We start from the raw sequence: 19,383 nt of genomic DNA on the forward strand, positions 1-19,383 counted from the left end.
ACGGTTAATCATACTGGCGGAACACCAGTGATAGATGATAGATGACTATTAAAGCAGGTCAGTTAGCTCATCGTGACGAATGCAAGAAGTATTAATCACAATGGTTTCCAGAGAGAACCGTGTGGAGGTCGACCTAATAAGACTTGCAAGCAATGAGGCTATTAGTCCACATTACTAACAATTATTTCCCTTCACTACTTTGGATTTAGCCGGATAATTCAATTTTATTTGCAATTAACATTATCGACATTCAAGTTTCAACATCTTCAATTTCACTTTTTACTTGTAATATAAAAGTAATATTAATTAACGTACACGAGTTGTCAGACTAAATGTCTGTCAAACTTCATGAAATTCAAGGATTTATTTTAATTATAAATATATATTATATAGTTTTTCCTTATATTTTTTTAACTATGCTTGTATTTTTTTGAAGAGGGAGACTTTGTACAAAAGTCGATTGCTTGTGTATCTCTGTCCCATTCGTGTTTCAACCGTGAAGCAGTTGTGTTTGTATGGCTGTGTTTCCGTTTGAAGGGTGGGATATGGCGTGAATTTACAGGAGGAATAACACTTGAGTCCTCAGGAATGGCAACGCATGGGGGATATCATGGGCGAAACAGTATACTCTGTTATGTCCATGGTACCGCTCACGTCTATAGGTGACGGTTACCACTTTCCATCAGGTGGGCCGTCAGCTTGTTTGCCATTCTAAGTTTTAAAAAAATATATATAAAAAAGTTCCTTTTATGGTTGTACTGCAAGTTTGAAAGATATATGAAATGGTGCCAAAGGAGTGTGAACTTCATGCATAAAAGGTTTTTAAATTAAAACTGTAGTATGTATATAATTACTTAGTATATTCATTCACAGAAATTATTATTGCATAAACTATTATATTTAAATGTTACAGTAATAATTTTAGCAAGTATAAAAATCATACCTAGTGTGACAGTATTTATACAGACTATTTATGTATAGACCAAAAATTTTTTTAAATCCTATTTTTCGCCCTGTTTATTTGGCCCCGTGGATAATGGGGCTTATATCTGAATAAAAAAATAATATGGTAATAAAATGTTAATTCATTAGAAAAAAAAAAATTGTAAAAAATTTAGTCAAAAATATAAATATTTTTTTATGTTAAAGTATATAAATTTGGTTTATGAATAAATAAAAGAAAATAGTAAAAATCTGACTGTGGCTGCCATGTAATTTTTATACATAATTATCCCTCATTTGCAAACCGTTAGAGAAATTTAAATTTTGCTAAAAGGAAATACAACTGTACATTTACTATGTGACCATTTGTATCAGTAATCAGTTATATGATTACACTGAACCGAGCTAAAAAAGCAAAAAGTGTATCTATAAAATGCAATATTATAATAAAATTCTATATCAGTTGCAAGCTTTCCTAAGCTAAACTTGCAAACCCATCGACATTTAATGCAAATAAATATATCATAGTTTTTATGCATATTTGTCTGTTTATAATGGCCTTATTATGTTACAGAAACAACTTTAAACACTACAAAACATTTTAATGAAAATTCACTGGAATTCTCTTAGATTAAAATATAGAAAATTGTGACTCTTTCTAAATAGATGATGCATTTCGAAAATGGTCGAAATTTACACAAACTAATAACAAACAATCCTTTTTATTATATAAAATTATAGTTTATATAAGTTTTATATTAAAAAAAAATCAAAATAAAATTTGTCTTAATATATTTTTTTTATAAATATTTATAATCACGTGTCTTCATTGCCGTTTTCTATCGTAATTAAAATGTAGTATCCATTTTCATTTTCAGAGATGCGTAGTGATTTTACAGTAATTTTAATAATAAATTTTGTTTAATTTAAAATTCAGGCAATATATCTTGTTGACTCACTTTATGTGGAACTTCTATTATGTGAAAATGTCATACTTACAAACGATAGACTCGTATTATTATTTACAATTCTTATTTAATCGTTACATCTAAAATCAAAGTCATAATATTATATTACTCAAAAAAATAAACTAGTTGTCTTTTGCGAATATCACAATATCTGCTACACCTATTGATATAGTTATGGTTTACGTTTTTTAATAGGTTTTTACCATTTTCAAGACTGACTTCTCAGATTTATAAATAATTTTAAACGACATTTATGGAAAGTTAACTGTTATATATCTTATCGGTGGGGCTCAAGGTGAATGCTACTCTGTCAGGTCCTTTTAAAATTAGAGATACATAATTAAAATTTAGTAAAAAAAAATAATAATATGGAAATCTAAACCTCATATATTGCAAAAATCATCGAAGGTTCAGAATCGGAGAAGATTTGCAGTATCTTCCAAAAAAAAACTTAATGAGAATGGCCATAAATTTAACTTCCCTTAATTCATAAAATAGTTAAACATTTAAGAAACCTCTTTTTAGTTACGTTTTTTTTCTATGGACACAATTTTTAATTTTAAAGGATAAAATGTAACATTTAATAAAATAGGTCTGTAAAACGTTTTAATTTTTATGACTAGACCATTAATATTTATTAATGTCATTAAATTGCAAAATTATCAAATTAGTCTTAAATAGCAATTTACATCAGTCTGCTATCGCCGTAGCTATATGATATTAGTGACAACCTGTTTATTTTTTCGAATAAAGCCAGTCTTTACATAATAATTTGTGGTTCAGGTACCGATAATTGAATGGACTTGTGTGGCAAAACCTGGCCTCCATTAACATAAATCTCATCTTTAACTATTACGTCTTCGCCAAGTACTGTACAGTTCTCCATCCGGACCCAGCGCCCAACGACTGATCGCCAGCCTACTATACAGCCGTCTAGCCAAGCATGCTGTCTGACACAAGCTCCACGAAGGATTGTACTTCGTTTTATGCATGCACCTAAAAAGTAGCACGATAAAGAATTTATTACTTACACTATTTATAGCTAATGAATTGGTCTAAAAATAACGTTTTAAAAAGTATGCCAAGTATAAAAAACTAATGCTAAATGCTAAATATTAAAACCTAATATAAAATATAGGGGGGATTGTCAGTAATGAGTTCTAACAGCCCGTTGCTAAAATACACCCTATCAGGTCGACCTCCACGCGGTTCCTCCTGGAAACCATTGTAGTTAATCCTTTTTGAATTCTTCACGATGGGCTAACTGACCTGCCTTTATCTTCACCTATCATCTATCACTGGTGCCCCGCCAGCGCATATTGATAGCGCAGGCGCGGTTACCATTCCATTTCTACCCATTAAAAAAAAATATAAAAAGTAAAACCATTAATTAGTTGTACTAAAACTCTATACCAAATTGCAGTAATAGTATTTATATCGCAAAAATTGAAAGGTTTTTTTAATCAATGAAGTTTATCATAGTTCTACAGAAACAAGTTTATCATGTTTATATACTGAGTCACTTTTGTTCAAATATTGTGCAATATTCACATTATCAACTTACCATCTTCAATAACAACATCTGGGCCAATGGTAACATTTGGTCCTATCCGGCATCCTTTACCAATAGTGGCTGTTGGATCAATCAATACATTGCCTACCACTCCAGGACCTTCATAGAGTTTATTTGAATTTTTCTGTCTCAAACTTGTTAGATATAAACACATTCCTGAAAAATACAATATAGAACTATTAAATAATTATATAAGCAATGAAAGTACATTTCATATGTACAGTAGTCACAACATTATTTCACTGTGTAATAATTTCAAGTAAAATAAAAGGTATCTATACAGTTAACATTTTAAAATAGAAGAATATATGTTTAACTTCTGAATGCAAATTTTTAAAGATTTTAGCATGGCTAGTGATTTGAAATGTTATCTGCTGAGAAAAATCTCAAAAAACTCAGTAGTTAAGAGTAACTTTAAATAATAAAGTAATTAGTTAAGATAACATGACTTTAAGTAGCATGTAGGAATAAGGAATAAGTGAATATATTGATGATTGCTATATACAGTTAGAAATTTAAATGCACCATATTTAACTTATTTAAAATAATGTGAAAGATTTTTATATCTACTACACCTGTCAAAAAGTCCTTAGGTTGTCCCACATCCATCCAAAAGCCTTGTAACTCCAGGGCATGCAGTTGGCCATCTCTAGCCATGAAAGGAAACACTTCTTTCTCTATTGATGTTGGACGAAGTTCTATTCTATTTAATACAGAGGGATTCAGTATGTACATTCCTGTAATAAAATTATCTATTAATTTCTTCCATATCTATACTAATTTTATAAAGAGGAAAGATTTGTGATTTTGTGTGTATGTATGTTTGTAATGAATAAACTCAAAAACTACTTTGCCGATTTAAAAAATTCTTAACATATGTAATATAGGCTACATTTATTGCTAGAAAAGATTAGGGATTCTTACAAAAATTTTAGTAACATAACACAAGGTGTAAAAAATGCTATAAAATATCTTTCGTCACGTGCGTTGCGGAAACTATTAGTGATAGAACAAAAGTATGTTCTATAATATTGAAGAAAATATCAATAACTATAAAAAACTTTGTCTATATGTCTAACTAATATCGTTATGTCATAATAATCACTTTTTACAAGTTAATAGAAATACGGACCAAAATTACACCATGTTATACATACTTCTGTTTAAATTCTTATCCAAATAAATCATATTGTTTTTAAAACTGTTTTAATTTATGTAGAATTAGGTAGGATCATATAAGAATGTAAAATGTGGTAAAAATGTCCACCCGGCGAAGCGGGGACGGGCCGCTAGTCTTCTATATATATAAAATAAGACACTAACTATATGACTGGTCAACATAGTCTTAACTGCTAACTAGTATTGTATGTATGTTATTCAAGAGCTAAAATTGTAAAATGTGTATTTAAAACCTTTTAATCCATTAAAAAAGTATTCTAATACTTTTCATAAAAGAGCTATAAAAAATATTCAAAAACATATTATTTTGTAATATCAAATAAAAAATTAATTCTATTAAAAACGCACTATAAATTTTTTTGTTGTTAACAGAAAAAAAATACAATTAATGTTACATTTGAACTGAGGTTATAAGGAGTGAACCCAGGTATATTGACTGAGGAATTTAGGGAAGAAAAACACACTGTGCCAACTCTAAATAAATGGGAAAAGCTATGATAATCATTTGAACTAATATTATAACACACCTGCATTAATTTTGTTTGAAATGAACTCTTGTGGTTTTTCTATGAAGCTTTCAATTTGACCATCTTCTTTGTATACAACTACACCATACTTTGAGGGCTCCTCAACTTTCGTGACTACTATTGTACCTTCCTATAATAAAATAATTTTATTATATTTCCTAGCAGTACATACCCATTGCACAGGCAAAGTTGCTATTTTTATTGCAATATATTTATTTTTAACCCATAAAAATTTACATTTGTATCACTTACAAATTATAATAAGTAGTTTACATGCCTTGATGTTATAATAAACATTAGCTCCAGTATGCAATTATTTGTTCAAATGTAATTTATATTTTACTAGTTTTTATCTATTAATTTGTTTGCGTGACTGGGATATGTTGACTGATATAAATGAATAAACTTAAAGTAAATGTTGACAAGAAAGTAATTAGTACAAAGATCTTTGATATTGGGTTTTTTCTACTTTGATATCGGGTCACTCCATATATCTGTATGCCACAAACAAAAACCTTAGTGTTGTAGAATACTCACCTTACCATGACTCCTATGATACTTTGCAAGCTCTTTAAAAGGAAATTCACAAATAACATCAGAATTCAGTACAAAAAATGGCTCAGGACTAGCACTGAGTATTTCTCGAGCTAATGCTAAAGGACCGGCTGTACCTAGTGGTTCAGTTTCATGGGAAAATGTTAATGAAACTCCAAGTTTTGACACTTCTTCTGTCAATTCCTTTTCCATATCCTCTGCTCTATAAGAGACAGCTAAGATTACCTGAAAACAGATAAAAAACCAATGAAAGTCACATAATCCAGGTTTTGATAGATATTAAGGTAACAAAGTAGATATCTAGCTAAAGTTAGGTACCTAGCCACTACAAGTATGAATTATAAATTAGATATCAAATATTCAAAATAAATGTGATTACTGATACATTTCTAAGATAATCTGGTGTATTTGCAATGTTTCTTAGCATAGACCTTTGGGATAAGTTAAAGAAGTCTTCATACTTCTTAAATAGATTCATACTATGTTTCTATACGGTATTTAAAAGTTGCAAACATTGCAAAACAAACTCAAGACTTTTGAAATAACCTGTATTATGTCAATACCATGAAATATGATTGTAAAGCATTATTATCATCATCATGTCAGTTGTTAACTGTTCACTGCTGATATAGGCCTCCCCCTATTGGGGGAGTTAGGTTTTGGTGAAGCTTTAAGAGGGATGCTGCAGCCCATCCTCAATCATTAAGTTCCTTTAACCACCTCTTATTACGTCTATGAAAAAAGAAGGGATGGCCCATACCATATCAGTACTATATACCAGAATACCAGTTTTTGTTATGCGGTTTTTTGCCACAGGGTTAACCAGGTGTTTAACTCTGTGGACCACACAGATGAATATAATTACCACCACATAGAATGACCAATTCTTTCAGTTACCCGTTACAAAAGATTTGTATTTCAACAATTGTTTATGTACAACAGAAAAAATGTCTATAATGTACTATAAATCAGCAATATAAAGGTTTTATGATTTAGAATGTGATTTTGTTATAATAAAAACTGACTTGAAATTAAACCTTTTCAAAGTCAATATGAAACTAATCGCCAATGTATAGTAATAAAATGAGGCATTAAACATTCAATGCTCATAGTTAACTTTTATTTTATTATATTACCTGAGTCACGCCCGCATCTACAAGAGCTTCTATCTGATGCAAGAGAATAGGTTTGTTTGCAAACTCCACTAGCGGTTTCGGTCTACTTAAAGTTAATGGTCTCAGTCTAGTTCCATAGCCACCAACAAGTATGAGGGCCCGTATATCACCCAATTTCTTATCAGAACCGCACATTCTAGTGAATAAGAATAGACGAAAACAAACAAGGGAGAGTTCGCTTTTTTGGATAAACTCCAGTTATAATGTATTTTTATAAATAATTATGAGTAATTTGCAACGGAATGTGTAATAAATTGGGTAGGTAATTATTATTAAATAACATAAGAATAATTATTGTAATAACATTTACAAGATAAATAAAGTACACGTCTAAATCAAACAAACACACGTCACACAAAGGTAGACAATCTGATCTGATAGATTTGACGTCTGAAAGTTACAACATAGATTAAGAACAAATATCAGTGGCTCTCTTCTTAAGATTAAAAAATTTACACACAATATATAATGTGGTCGATTCTGAGCCGCACATATTAACCTATTTCTAATATTAAAATTTCAAATTGATATCACATTGAAATGTTTATTATATATACCCTAATAAACGTTAAATAAAAATCAGGTACTATTTACCTACAATCGTGGCGCGTTACGTCTCAATAGTGTATTTAAGATATATAAAATAGTTCATTTAATTTCTCAATATTCCTAATTTTAATATCTCAGACTTAGTGGTAATTATGTCGTTGGTCGATACCGGCTTTTTACAAATTTAAATATGTATTGTCATCAATTTAGCCAATTGGTTAAAATCTTTGGTCACTATTTTTAACCTGAGTGTAGGTTTCGTTGTGTAAGCTATTTTTCTTTATGGGTTGTAATGGTCCTTTATTTAGACATCCCGTCCTTGCTAATGGATACAGGTGACGGGATGTCTTTTTTTAATGAATGCACTATTTTAGTTGAGGCACAATACTGTTGTTAGGGGAGCATACTTTAAGAATGAACAATCGGGGACTGCAAGTAAAGTGAAGGCGGTCGACCTCCGAGCGGACAGCCCCTGTTTTCTTATGTAGGCATATTTAACACGTGCATGTGCCCATGATGCACATGTTAAATAAACACGTGCAGTATTTAACTGTCGTATGTTCCGCCGTATACAATTGGAATGAGTATCAAATTTATAAGTTACTAATATGTAAGATCTTAGTAATTAGGCACTGTACTTTTAAAATATCTATACAAGAATTCGAGTATAAATAATATTAAAAATAGGTAGTAATTTCTTTTTTCCAGTTGGACATTGTGTTACAGGTACTATCTACGCTAGACAATTGTCAAATAATGATTATTATAATGTATGTTATGTAACGGGTGGCCTACTGTCAGTGTCACAAAATTGTCTAACTATTCTTTCCTTTTTTCCATTCTTTACATTCTAGTTATACAATGGCTGTGTCGGTACGGATTCTTTCTCGGTTTAAAGGTAAGTTAATAGCATTATACTTTGTAAGTACAATACTTCCGTTAGCACACTATCAATACTTCCCTACCCTGAACTTGCATTGGGACTGTCATGTGAAACAAGGTTACGTTAATTTTTTTTATAAGAATCAACCTATGATGATTATTTAACCTTGTAATTCATTTGGCACGTACCTATAATCATGCTCATGATATAAAAATAAACTACTTTCTATCAACTATCCATTCATAAAGATTTTAAAAAGTTTAAGTAGATTCATCTCAAGGTACTTATATAAATCTCTATTTCATTATTAATAACTAAGACCTTCATCTAAAAATATATTGCTTAGGCCACAATCTCATTAATTACTGTTTGCTGTATAACTACCCTACACCATCTACTTTATATTGAATAAAACTTTCTTATTTTGAAATGATATTACAATTCTGACCTTTGATACATTAAGATATAACCATAAATAATATAAACTTTGAGTTGTTATTCTGAGGATAAGTTATCTTACAAATATTTTATTTATTACCTATATTGTGTAGTGCACTGAGGTAGTTGTTAGTAAAAATAATAGTAATGGTACACAATTGATTAAGGTACTCTTACTGTTATTCGATTATTATATTTTAATGTAATAATAATGTGGTATATCTAATATTTTTATCAATAAAATTTCGAATATTTTCTAGATCTCTTTTATTTATATCACTAGGTGGTAAGCAAATATATAACTCATATTACATTCATTTGAGGTCCAATATTTTTTTTTATTAAATATTTTATTAAAATAATATACATGAAATAGTACATGTCAATGATATAAGAAGCCAAGATAACTCCAGTACAGTGGATTTGTTACTCTAATAAGAAATGTGAAATATGTAATGTATAAGAAATAACTTATCTTAAGTAAGTTGTTGTTTGAAATATTTAGTAATCCTTATCAAATGTGTTTGTTAGCTTTGTAAACAAAATAAAACAAACTAAATTTACAGAAATATAATAGAACTATCTGTCTTTGTTTATTTTTGCATGCTCATTATACATAATGTGTATAATTAGGAACTTAACTACCACTTAACACATAATGACATTACTTATGAGTCAGACCACACATTTGATTAATTTGGGATTTTTTGTCTATACTAATGATGAGGTGTTAAACCAAGTAATTAAGATCTACTATTGAGATATTGATTAAACTTAGCCTTCAAACCACTTTGGTTGAATTTATCTGAAATAATAATTAGATGTTGAATATTTTTGTGCCTCTACTGGGGTTGATTCTCTAAAATTAAAATCTCAATTTGATATTCTAGTAAAATCTTTCCTGTAAGGATCCATATGAAATACATTTCTAATTGATTTAAGTAAAAAATATAGATTTAGTTTATGATGGTCCATAAAACAATTTTTTTTTTTTTAAATTAAAAGGGTAAGAGGTAGGTTTAGAAAAATGGTGCCTTTGGAACAGCCCCACTGCTTCTGATGTGTTTGTCTGAAAGAGAATCTGTATTCATATGTTTATATTATCTGTTTATTCAGCTGTCTACTACATTAACACATTGAAATTAAATTGAGCATAATGTAGAATAAAAGTTTGCAGTATTTTCAAATTAAATAAAACTAAATGCATTATAAAGTTACTAGTTTGTCTGCTACAAACCCAAGTAGTAAAAAAAACATAACATAGATATGTACACCCAATGCAATCCAGTATTTCAGCTTTCTGAGAGGCATTTTTATATTTTTTACACCTATTTTAAATATACCATTGGGATTTAAGACACCGCAATTGCAGATACAAACATGGTATTTTTTGTAACGGGTGATAATGGAGTCCCTCTTCCCTCCGCGTGTCTATTTATCATGGTACATGGTGTACGTGGTTTAATCTACGTCAAAACGTCGGCAATAAAAATCTGGTACTAATTACCTACAATTGCGGCACGTTAAGTCTCAATAGTGTATTTAAAACATGAAAAACAGATCATATAATTTCTTAATATTCCTTATTTCAATATCTCAGACTTAGTGGTAATTATGTCGTCGGTCGATATCGGCGCATTACAAAGTTAAATATTAATTATCATCAATTTGGCCAATTGACCAATATCTTTGGTGACTACTTTCTAACACGAGCGAGGGTTTCATTGTGTAGACATATTTAACACGTGCAAATGCTGCACGTGTTAAATATGTTACGCGATTTTCCTAGCTCATTAATGTTTAGGTTGAATTCTTCTGCTTCTTATCATTAAAATGATCATTTCCAGTTTTTATCCCTTTGATCATAGAAAAATTGTTAATTCTTGTAATATTTTATATATTTAAATTTGCTTCGTTAAGTCTCCAAAATATATTTAAATATAGAGAAACTATTGAACAAAAGACAATTATGTTAATGTTGTTGGCACTTAGGTTACATTAAGTTCATGTTGAAATTATATGCAGAAACGTGTTTTTCATAAATTAACTGCATTCCACAAATTTATAGACAGTACAAGTAATGTTTGTAGATAATTTTAACAATAACCGTTATGGTGACGCATAATTTTATTTCTTTTTTCAGTTAAATAGGCTAGGTCCACTTTTTGTGGGATTGCTTTTGAAATAAGTTTGTAAGAAACCCTTCTCTATGAAGTCAGATGCTTATTTTTTGTTTCTCTTAGTCATTTCTAAACTACACTCACTTGCAGAGAAGTGTCGTATACCGAGGGCGCATTACTCCACGTGCATTAATTCATTTACTTTTGGCCTCATCATAAATTCTGTTTTGACATGCACCGTTAATTTATATCGTACGCAATGGATCTTATGTTATTAGGCGATGGTCACTATTTTCCAGATTAACTATCGTCTGATAAGATTACTAAAAGTACGTCTTCTCTGGTGTGACTGTATATAAACATAATTGTATAACGACCAAGTCATGAATAATTACGTAGGTATAAAAGTTTTTTGGTGAGCCGTCAGTTAAAATGATTGCATAACATGTATTTATTATTTTTGAAGTAAATTTAACTAAACGATACATAATATGCTTATGAATCATTCTTTCATTCTCAGAATTTTCCGTTATGCGTAAGTTAGAATATCATATTTGTGTTTATAGAGTCTCAAGTACAACTGTACAAGTTGAAAACTAGCAATGTAGATCAACTACATCTAATATGTTGAACTTGAGTGCAGTCTATTATCCACTTATAAGTGTTGTAATGCTGTATATGGAAGGCAATGAATGTATTTTATTTTATTTTCCATATCTGGCTGGATAAAATATATAAACAGTATGTTCTTAAGTTTAGGTCACCTTCCTTGGGATATTATATAGATATATGTTTTGAATAACCGCAAATAATTGTACTTATGATAAAAGTAACATTAGAGTAAGAGCAGTAGTAATCTATAGATAACAGTATTGGTTTTACAGTAATTATTTCTATGTACTTTTGTATCATTAATGTATAATTGTAAAATTGTTTGTTGTCCCAAATAAAATAAACAAATATCTTTATGTTAATTGCTATGTCTAATAGCTGGCTCTTGTTGTCAAGATATCTATAGATAAATCACTCGAAAGCCCTGATTAAGGAATTTTCAAAAAATTACTCTTAGAAATTACATAGATAATTTATTTGCATTACTTATAGTACAAATAACAGACATATACAGTGAAAAGAGATAAAAGAATGCTTATACAAAAAAAAGAAAAACAAAATATATAAAAGAATTAACAGTTTTCTTCCTTCATGCGTATGCCATAGTAACATAAATAAGGGCAGAACAATAAACTGAATAGTGACAATATAACTCAGTTTATTGTTCTGCCCTCAAAAGAACAAAACACAAAAAAAAAAACTATATTCTGTTGTGGCCAAGAGCCAATCACATAATTCCTTAATAAAAATTAAAAAAATATATATGAATAAAATATATTGTGTGTGTCCATTACATTCGTTACCATTTATAATTTTATAGCAAAAAAAAAAATAGATACCATTAGAAGAGGAGAATTAGCAGCGAACTTGAAAAAAATGCGAGCACAAAAGATCATTGAAAGGGTGCAGTGTTACAGGATTTTTCTACCTGGAAAAAGCCCGTGTTTCAATAATAATAATAATAGTTGTTTTGCCATATTATATGAATAATATTACCTAGTATTTCTATAAAAAGATATTATACAAAAGCGTCTTTTATACATAAAACAAAAATTATACTTTACAACTCTCTAGTTCATATAGAAATATAAAATATAATAGGAATATTTCAGTATTATTTGTAGACCGCATTATACTACGCATTCGTTAAGATTAGAAAAGATTCAAAAACAGATTTATTTGGCACACTGGGCTTCATTTATGGGTATTGGTAAATCTATTCAATCCTATAATGATAGACTCAATTAACAATTAATTAGACTCAAATACATGTTATTTTTAAGCAACAAACGAGAATTTTTGGATGCCATGTTTATGCTTAAACTAATTAAAAACGAAATAAATTGTTTACAACTTTTATGTAAAAATAATTTCAGAGCACCAAGTCGATTTTCACGAAATAAACTTACACTCTTGTATCTTCATTAGGATACCACTGCATTAGCAGTCAATCCACATATTTTACCTCGGTTTTGTAAAATATTAACGAAAAATAGTAACATTTTTCTATATTAACGGATACTTAGTCCCTAGCTTTAGACGCAAATTTCTTAATTTTTTACTACAAAACTTTTTTATATTAATATGTTTTCTTAAATTGTACACTAGCAATTCCTTGGTCTATTTTATGATTTACTAGCTGATGCCCACGATTTTGTCCGCGTGGTATGGCGAAAGCCAGAATGTAGGGTTGAAATTTATACAGGTTTTTTAGTATATATCGATATATGTACCTACCTATTTATGATGTCTGGAAATACTGAACTAAAATTGACAAATGACGTGTATTTCTCACTCTTTGTCTTAGGTCAAAATTACTTAAGTAGGTTGTGTACTAAGCTGTATAAGTTACTGTAGTTTTTTTAACTATCCCACGGGAACTCTTTAATTTTTCGTAATAAAATATTGACCAGGAATATAAGGTATCACCATGCAAAATTTCATTAAAATCGGTCCAACAGTTTTGGAGATTAGCCCGTACAAACAAAAAAATTGAAATAAGTTCTGGATGTGTTTTATTTCACTTCTTACATCCGCCTCACTCGATTTTTAGCGTTTTTTTTCTATGTATAGACATTCAACCTCTACAGTAATATTATATGTATAGATGTGTAAGAATGTATGTCTAGAAATCGGTAATAAAATAAATTGTACTGGTACTGTGGGTAATATTGTCGGGTTTTGACTACATGTCTTTGAAACCTACCTACATCGTGACACTATGAATAGATAAGATATTGTGTATATATATATATATAAATTATAGGAAAAATATTTTAAAAATTTGTAAAAAAAATATCTATTATACTAAAAAGTGATGTCTGCGTACAAATAATTATTAATGCATTAATACATGTGTTTTTTTTCTTCTCATGTATGTAGTTGTAAGTTTTAATGTTTAAGTTGTTGGCGGATTAATAAATAAATAAATTATCATATATTTGTTTTAGATGGCTTAAAGCTAAGCAATGTCAGATTTCAATCTGGCACGCCTTATGCACAGACCCGAAAGAATCTGGCACTGACAAGTGAAACCAAAGTCATTATACAGGGATTCACCGGCAAACAGGGTACATTCCATAGTCAACAAGCCCTTGACTATGGCACCAAAGTTGTTGGTGGTGTATCGCCCAAGAAAGCGGGGACGGAGCATTTGGGGAAGCCCGTTTTCGCCACGGTGAAGGAAGCTAAGGCTGCAACTGGTGCAGAGGCCAGCGTTATCTATGTACCCCCTCCGGGAGCAGCTCAGGCCATCTTAGAGGCGATTGAAGCGGAAATGCCTCTTATTGTGTGTATCACAGAAGGCGTTCCTCAACATGTAAGTGTACACTAGAATTGATGAAAAAAAAAATACAATTTTACTTAATGCTAAATATTTTATTTATTTATTCTTTATTGCACAATAAAACTTTGTACAAATGGCGAGCTTAATGCCATATGGCATTCTCTACCAGCTAACCACTAGGTAAAAACAGAAAGCGTATTAAGGGCTTTATTATTAAAATATGTTAACGGACATCCGTTAAATAACATTAATTTTCTGATATACTTTTGCCACTAAATGACTTGTAAAAGACCGGAACTTAGTCGGTAATCGCCGTGACTTTAAATATGCAATTAGGGACTTAATTGTGTTTAAATTAGATATTAATAAATACTATTTGTATAAGTTCTTGTCAAGTCATATGTCGACAATATCGTGTCATAAAGAATATATTGATAATGATTATATATATATATATATATATATATATATATATATATATATATATATATATATAAAATAGTAACTCAATGATATCGAGTACATAATAAGAAATGGTATGGTATAAATGGTCTATCAGGCTGTATGTTTGTTTGTTTCAATATCATTTAAAAAATAATTTACTAAAATTGGACGCAGTTTTCTCATTTACAGTTTTAATTTAATGTATGTTTTGTCTTAATCTTGATAGTTATACTATCTAGAAGCGGTCTGTTTTTATTAGTTTTTTTTTATATTTACGTTAAAACCCTGCTGCAGGTATAAGTTTTTTAAGTCTTTGTGCTTTCATTAAGTAAGCGATTACCAGAGAGAGACTTTGTACAAAAGTCGATTGCTTGGGTACCTCTGTCCCATTCGTGTTTCAACCGTGAAGCAGCTGTGTTTGCATTTCTGTGTTTCGGTTTGAAGGGTGGGATATGGCGTGAATTTACTGGGTACGAAGGAATAACACCTGAGTCCTCAGGAATAGCAACGCATGGGGGGTATCATGGGCGAAACAGTATACTCTGTTATGTCCATGGTACTGCTCATGTCTATAGGCGACGGTTACCACTTTCCATCAGGTGGGCCGTCAGCTTGTTTGCCATTCTAAGTTGTATAAAAAAAACGATTTCGAAAAGATTTAGTTTTCTAGCTATGTTATGGCATTACATCGCTAACTCTGAACCGATTTTGATGATTTACTTTGCTATCACTAGGGTTTGTTGTATCATCCTATCAGGTCGACATTCACGCGGTTCCCCCTGGAAACCATCGTCACTGATTATTCGTTGAATTCGTTGCGATGGGCTAATGGATCTGCTTTTTCATCCTGACCAACCTTCCCTCCACTGTATACCGATAGCGCAGGCGGGGTTACCATTCCATTATCATCCATTAAAAAAAATGAGGGGGGGGGATTGTTAGTAATGGGATTTAACAGCCTACTTGCTAGCAAAATATCCTGTTAGGTCGACATCCATGTGGCCCCCTCCTGGAAACCATCGTGCTGAATTCCAGGTGTATTCATAACTGACCTCGCCTATCATCCTGCACTAGTGCCCCGTTAGAATAGGCGGAGTTACCATTCCATTGTTATGCATTAAAAAAAAAAAACTCCTTCCTAAGTTAGTGACAAATGAAGCTGCTGTTTTTCTTAATGGAACAGAAATACTAGTTGTTGCGAAACAAAATCTGCTTGTCTACACGATTCCGTGTTATGATCCGTCTAATCTGTCTACGAAACACAATCCTTGTACATTTTTAAACGATCTGTGTCGGAATTTCTTTTATCTTCAGGACATGGTTCGTGTGAAACACGCCTTGTTGAGGCAAAACAAGTCGCGTCTCGTCGGCCCTAACTGCCCGGGTATCATCGCTCCTGAGAAGTGCAAGATCGGCATCATGCCTGCGGCTGTTCATAAGCGCGGCTGCATTGGTGTAGTCTCCCGCTCGGGCACTCTTACTTATGAAGCTTGCCATCAAACAACTATAGTAAGTACCACTTTTTTACATCAATCTCATGTTGTCTTCTTTTATAGAGTGAACTGATAGAAATAAGGACTGGTTCTGTGGCGCCATTTCTCTAAAGTTTGAGTCTAAATCTATCTCTTAACGCAATATTTTAATTTGGTAATTTTCCGATATTACGGTTTTATCATCATTTCATCTATTATCCCTCCACTGCTGGACAAAGGCCTCCTCCATAAACTGCCATAAGAAACGGCACTGAGCCAACTACATCCTTCGACTCCCTACAATGCATTTGAACTCGTCACTCTATCTAGTGGGTGGTCGTCCTACACTGAGTTTGCCTGTATGGGGTCGCCACTCAAGAACCTTTCTTCCCTATCGGTTGTCGGTTCTTCGAGCTATGTGACCAGCCTATTGCCACTTCAGCTCGCTTATCTTTTAGGCTGTTTTATGGATCAATATAAATTAAATTTTTAATAATTTTGACTTAAACCTATTAGAAATTTAGTTCATATTGGTCTTTAGAATAAAGATTTTGCTGTTAGATCAAATTAAATTTTAGAGATTGAGGGAAATCATATTAGCCGTTATCATATTAGTCACTGCTTAACATAAGCAACCTCCCTAAGGATGGTTGTTGCCACGCATGATAGGCGGATTGGCAATCACAATTTTGATTTGGTGATGTTTTAAAAGAAAAGGTTCTGTCTATCCCTCGTCCATTAAGTTCCCTTAGTCGCTTTTTACGAAACCTACGGGAAAGGAAGGGGTGGGCCATTGTATGCCGGGACCACACAGCGAATTTAAGAAAATGGCGTCTCAGAATATACCACATTTATGTCTAGGTGTTCTATCTAAAGTTTTTCAAGTAAAAGTCTGTGGAATTGAAACTAAATTCTACCATCATTACCTGCATGCCCTTATTTCATGTCATTCAGTGTTAATGTTTTTTACTTTTTTTTATACCACTGAGGTGGCAGATAAGAATACGGCCCACCTTATGGTAATCGGTTACCATATCATATGAACGCCTTTTTTTTTTGGCGAGGGGAAATGCTTCATGCAGACCCACATATCTCGGAGGAGATATGTGGGTACTGCCGGACTCTTACCGACTAAAACCTCCCGGTGTTCCTCGTCTACCTATTGCCGGAGCTGCGGGGAACCTGCTTGAAGTCGTCCGAGACATCATATGAACGCCTGCAATACCAGGGGTATTACGCGCGCGTTCCAACCCTGATAAAACCTCTTTACTTCCTTTTGAAGAACCTTATGCTGTAGTCTCTTGGGAAAACCTCGGCAGGGAGCTTATTCCATAACCTGGTCACTCAGGTTATGGAATGAATAATTTTATTCTGTTTCAGACTGGACTTGGTCAGACACTTTGTGTTGGTATTGGTGGAGATCCATTTAATGGTACCGACTTCATAGATTGTTTGGAAGTATTCCTTGCTGATCCAGAAACGAAAGGAATTATACTCATTGGTGAGATTGGCGGCAATGCAGAAGAACTTGCCTCAGAGTATCTTACCCAATATAACACTGTGAGTAAACATTTTATATTTCATTGTTTTGCTTTTGTTGTGTTTAATATGAATAAAAAGTGTGTTGACAATAGACTTTTAACATTAAATTTTGTTTTTCCACTTTTAACGCACTTTTGATAAGTTTTAATATAAATAATGTATGTAGGATAGTTAAAAATTTTTAAATGCACATACAGCATTATCTGCTTTTTTTTCTGTGCAGGACAAACAGGTAAACGCTTGCCCCCTGTCAGGTTTATTTTTTTATTTATAACAGCATGTAGATATAGTATCATACTTATAGATTACCTACTTACTACTCGTACTAATAGAGTATTCAAATTCATTTGATAGCATTCAGATAAAATGTGAATGTTTTGGAAACATTAATTACATCTATTTTATATGGTTAATGACAATCATTTGATATCTTAAGTAGTTTAGTTAATTAACACTAATTATACATACAAAGTATATAATTTTTTTTAATTGCATTAGTGAATTTTAGCTTAGATAATTTTCATTACTTTTCAGATGCTTTTTACTCAAATTTGATTTTACTCCTTGTCTGGGTGTTTCACTAATTTTTCCATCATATAGAGATAATTGCACTGACAAATGAGTGTAATATCAAGATTTAGGGAATTTAAAGTTTTTTTTTTTTTGTATATCGGCAGGAAGGTTTAGTTACAAAAAAAGTAATTAAAGATTATTATATGTATTTTATTGCCATCAATAAACAATTTTAGTGAAAAATATAAATAAATAAAACCATTCAATAATAATACTACAAACTGTAATAATGTGTTTTAATGCTCTTTTTTTTAAATTAAGGAATTTGCAAAGAATATTTGTTTTACTTGTATAAAATAATTTCATAATATCATTATTTTTTTAATTCTTGTTTTTGATTATTATTAATGTCCTACACTTCTAAACACTATCATGTATTATTTGTAAAACTACTAGTGACTTACTTTTAGGTTTATGTTTCTTGATTAAGTTACTGGTTTTTCTAGTAAAAGTAGATTTGCCAATTATATGTTTTGTAATCAATATTTCCAAATCTTGATTTTGCATATTTTTACATTAGGAAAATATCAAAATTTATCATGTTTCATTAATGAATGTTACTTTTAATAATTAACATTATTCGTGGGTTTGCTAAAATTTACTTTTTATATTCAATTTCAGGGTCAGAAAGCAAAGCCTGTAGTGTCATTTATTGCGGGTTTGACTGCCCCTCCTGGCAGACGAATGGGTCACGCTGGCGCCATTATTTCAGGTGGGAAAGGAGGTGCTATGGATAAAATAAAAGCTTTAGAAAAAGCTAACGTTATTGTTACCCGTTCACCGGCCAAAATGGGTGTAGAACTTCTTAAAGAAATGAAACGACTAGAGATCGTCTAAGTAATAGATACATTGGTTATAATATACAATATTACTCTGTATAGACTCTTAGTAATTATATTGGTATTATTTATTTTTATCTGTTGTTTTTGTGAAACTTTGCTAATAATGTACTTTACCAGCAGTGGAGTGTGCAACTTATGCTACTGGATGAAAATTAGTTTAGTACCCTATTATTTGCCCTATTTATTTAAATATCATAATGAAAT

General features: G+C 31.2%; 2 protein-coding genes across 2 annotated transcripts; one reads left to right on the forward strand and one right to left on the reverse strand.

Moving 5' to 3' along the window:
• Nucleotides 1-979: 979 nt before the first annotated feature.
• Nucleotides 980-7,287, reverse strand: LOC113520298 (mannose-1-phosphate guanyltransferase beta). The gene is made up of 6 exons (XM_026905590.3): nt 6,881-7,287; nt 5,727-5,969; nt 5,190-5,319; nt 4,059-4,220; nt 3,475-3,639; nt 980-2,906 (listed from the first exon to the last, which is right to left on the reverse strand). The coding sequence occupies exons 1-6, from the start codon at nt 7,052-7,054 to the stop codon at nt 2,671-2,673; spliced, it is 1,110 nt and encodes a 369-aa protein (XP_026761391.1). The 5' UTR covers nt 7,055-7,287; the 3' UTR covers nt 980-2,670.
• Nucleotides 7,288-8,216: 929 nt separating this feature from the next.
• Nucleotides 8,217-19,253, forward strand: LOC113520388 (succinate--CoA ligase [ADP/GDP-forming] subunit alpha, mitochondrial). Its single transcript, XM_026905715.3, has 5 exons — nt 8,217-8,366; nt 13,972-14,339; nt 16,065-16,259; nt 17,603-17,782; nt 18,959-19,253. The coding sequence occupies exons 1-5, from the start codon at nt 8,330-8,332 to the stop codon at nt 19,172-19,174; spliced, it is 996 nt and encodes a 331-aa protein (XP_026761516.2). The 5' UTR covers nt 8,217-8,329; the 3' UTR covers nt 19,175-19,253.
• Nucleotides 19,254-19,383: the final 130 nt, after the last annotated feature.

Source organism: Galleria mellonella, unplaced genomic scaffold (genome assembly GCF_026898425.1).
Source record: "Galleria mellonella isolate WM207_F2 unplaced genomic scaffold, CSIRO_AGI_GalMel_v1 utg40, whole genome shotgun sequence".
NCBI classification, from domain to species: Eukaryota; Metazoa; Arthropoda; class Insecta; order Lepidoptera; family Pyralidae; genus Galleria; species Galleria mellonella.

Coding starts and splice junctions, on each gene's coding strand:
- LOC113520298 (XM_026905590.3), bottom strand. CDS start 7,054: ATGTGCGGTTCTGATAAGAAATTGGGTGATATACGGGCCCTCATACTT. Junction 3,640..4,058: donor ACCTAAGGACTTTTTGACAG/GTGTAGTAGATA, acceptor TGTATTTTTCAG/GAATGTGTTTATATCTAACA. Junction 2,907..3,474: donor AGATGTTGTTATTGAAGATG/GTAAGTTGATAA, acceptor GCTACTTTTTAG/GTGCATGCATAAAACGAAGT.
- LOC113520388 (XM_026905715.3), top strand. CDS start 8,330: ATGGCTGTGTCGGTACGGATTCTTTCTCGGTTTAAAG. Junction 8,367..13,971: donor GATTCTTTCTCGGTTTAAAG/GTAAGTTAATAG, acceptor TATTTGTTTTAG/ATGGCTTAAAGCTAAGCAAT. Junction 17,783..18,958: donor ATCTTACCCAATATAACACT/GTGAGTAAACAT, acceptor ATTCAATTTCAG/GGTCAGAAAGCAAAGCCTGT.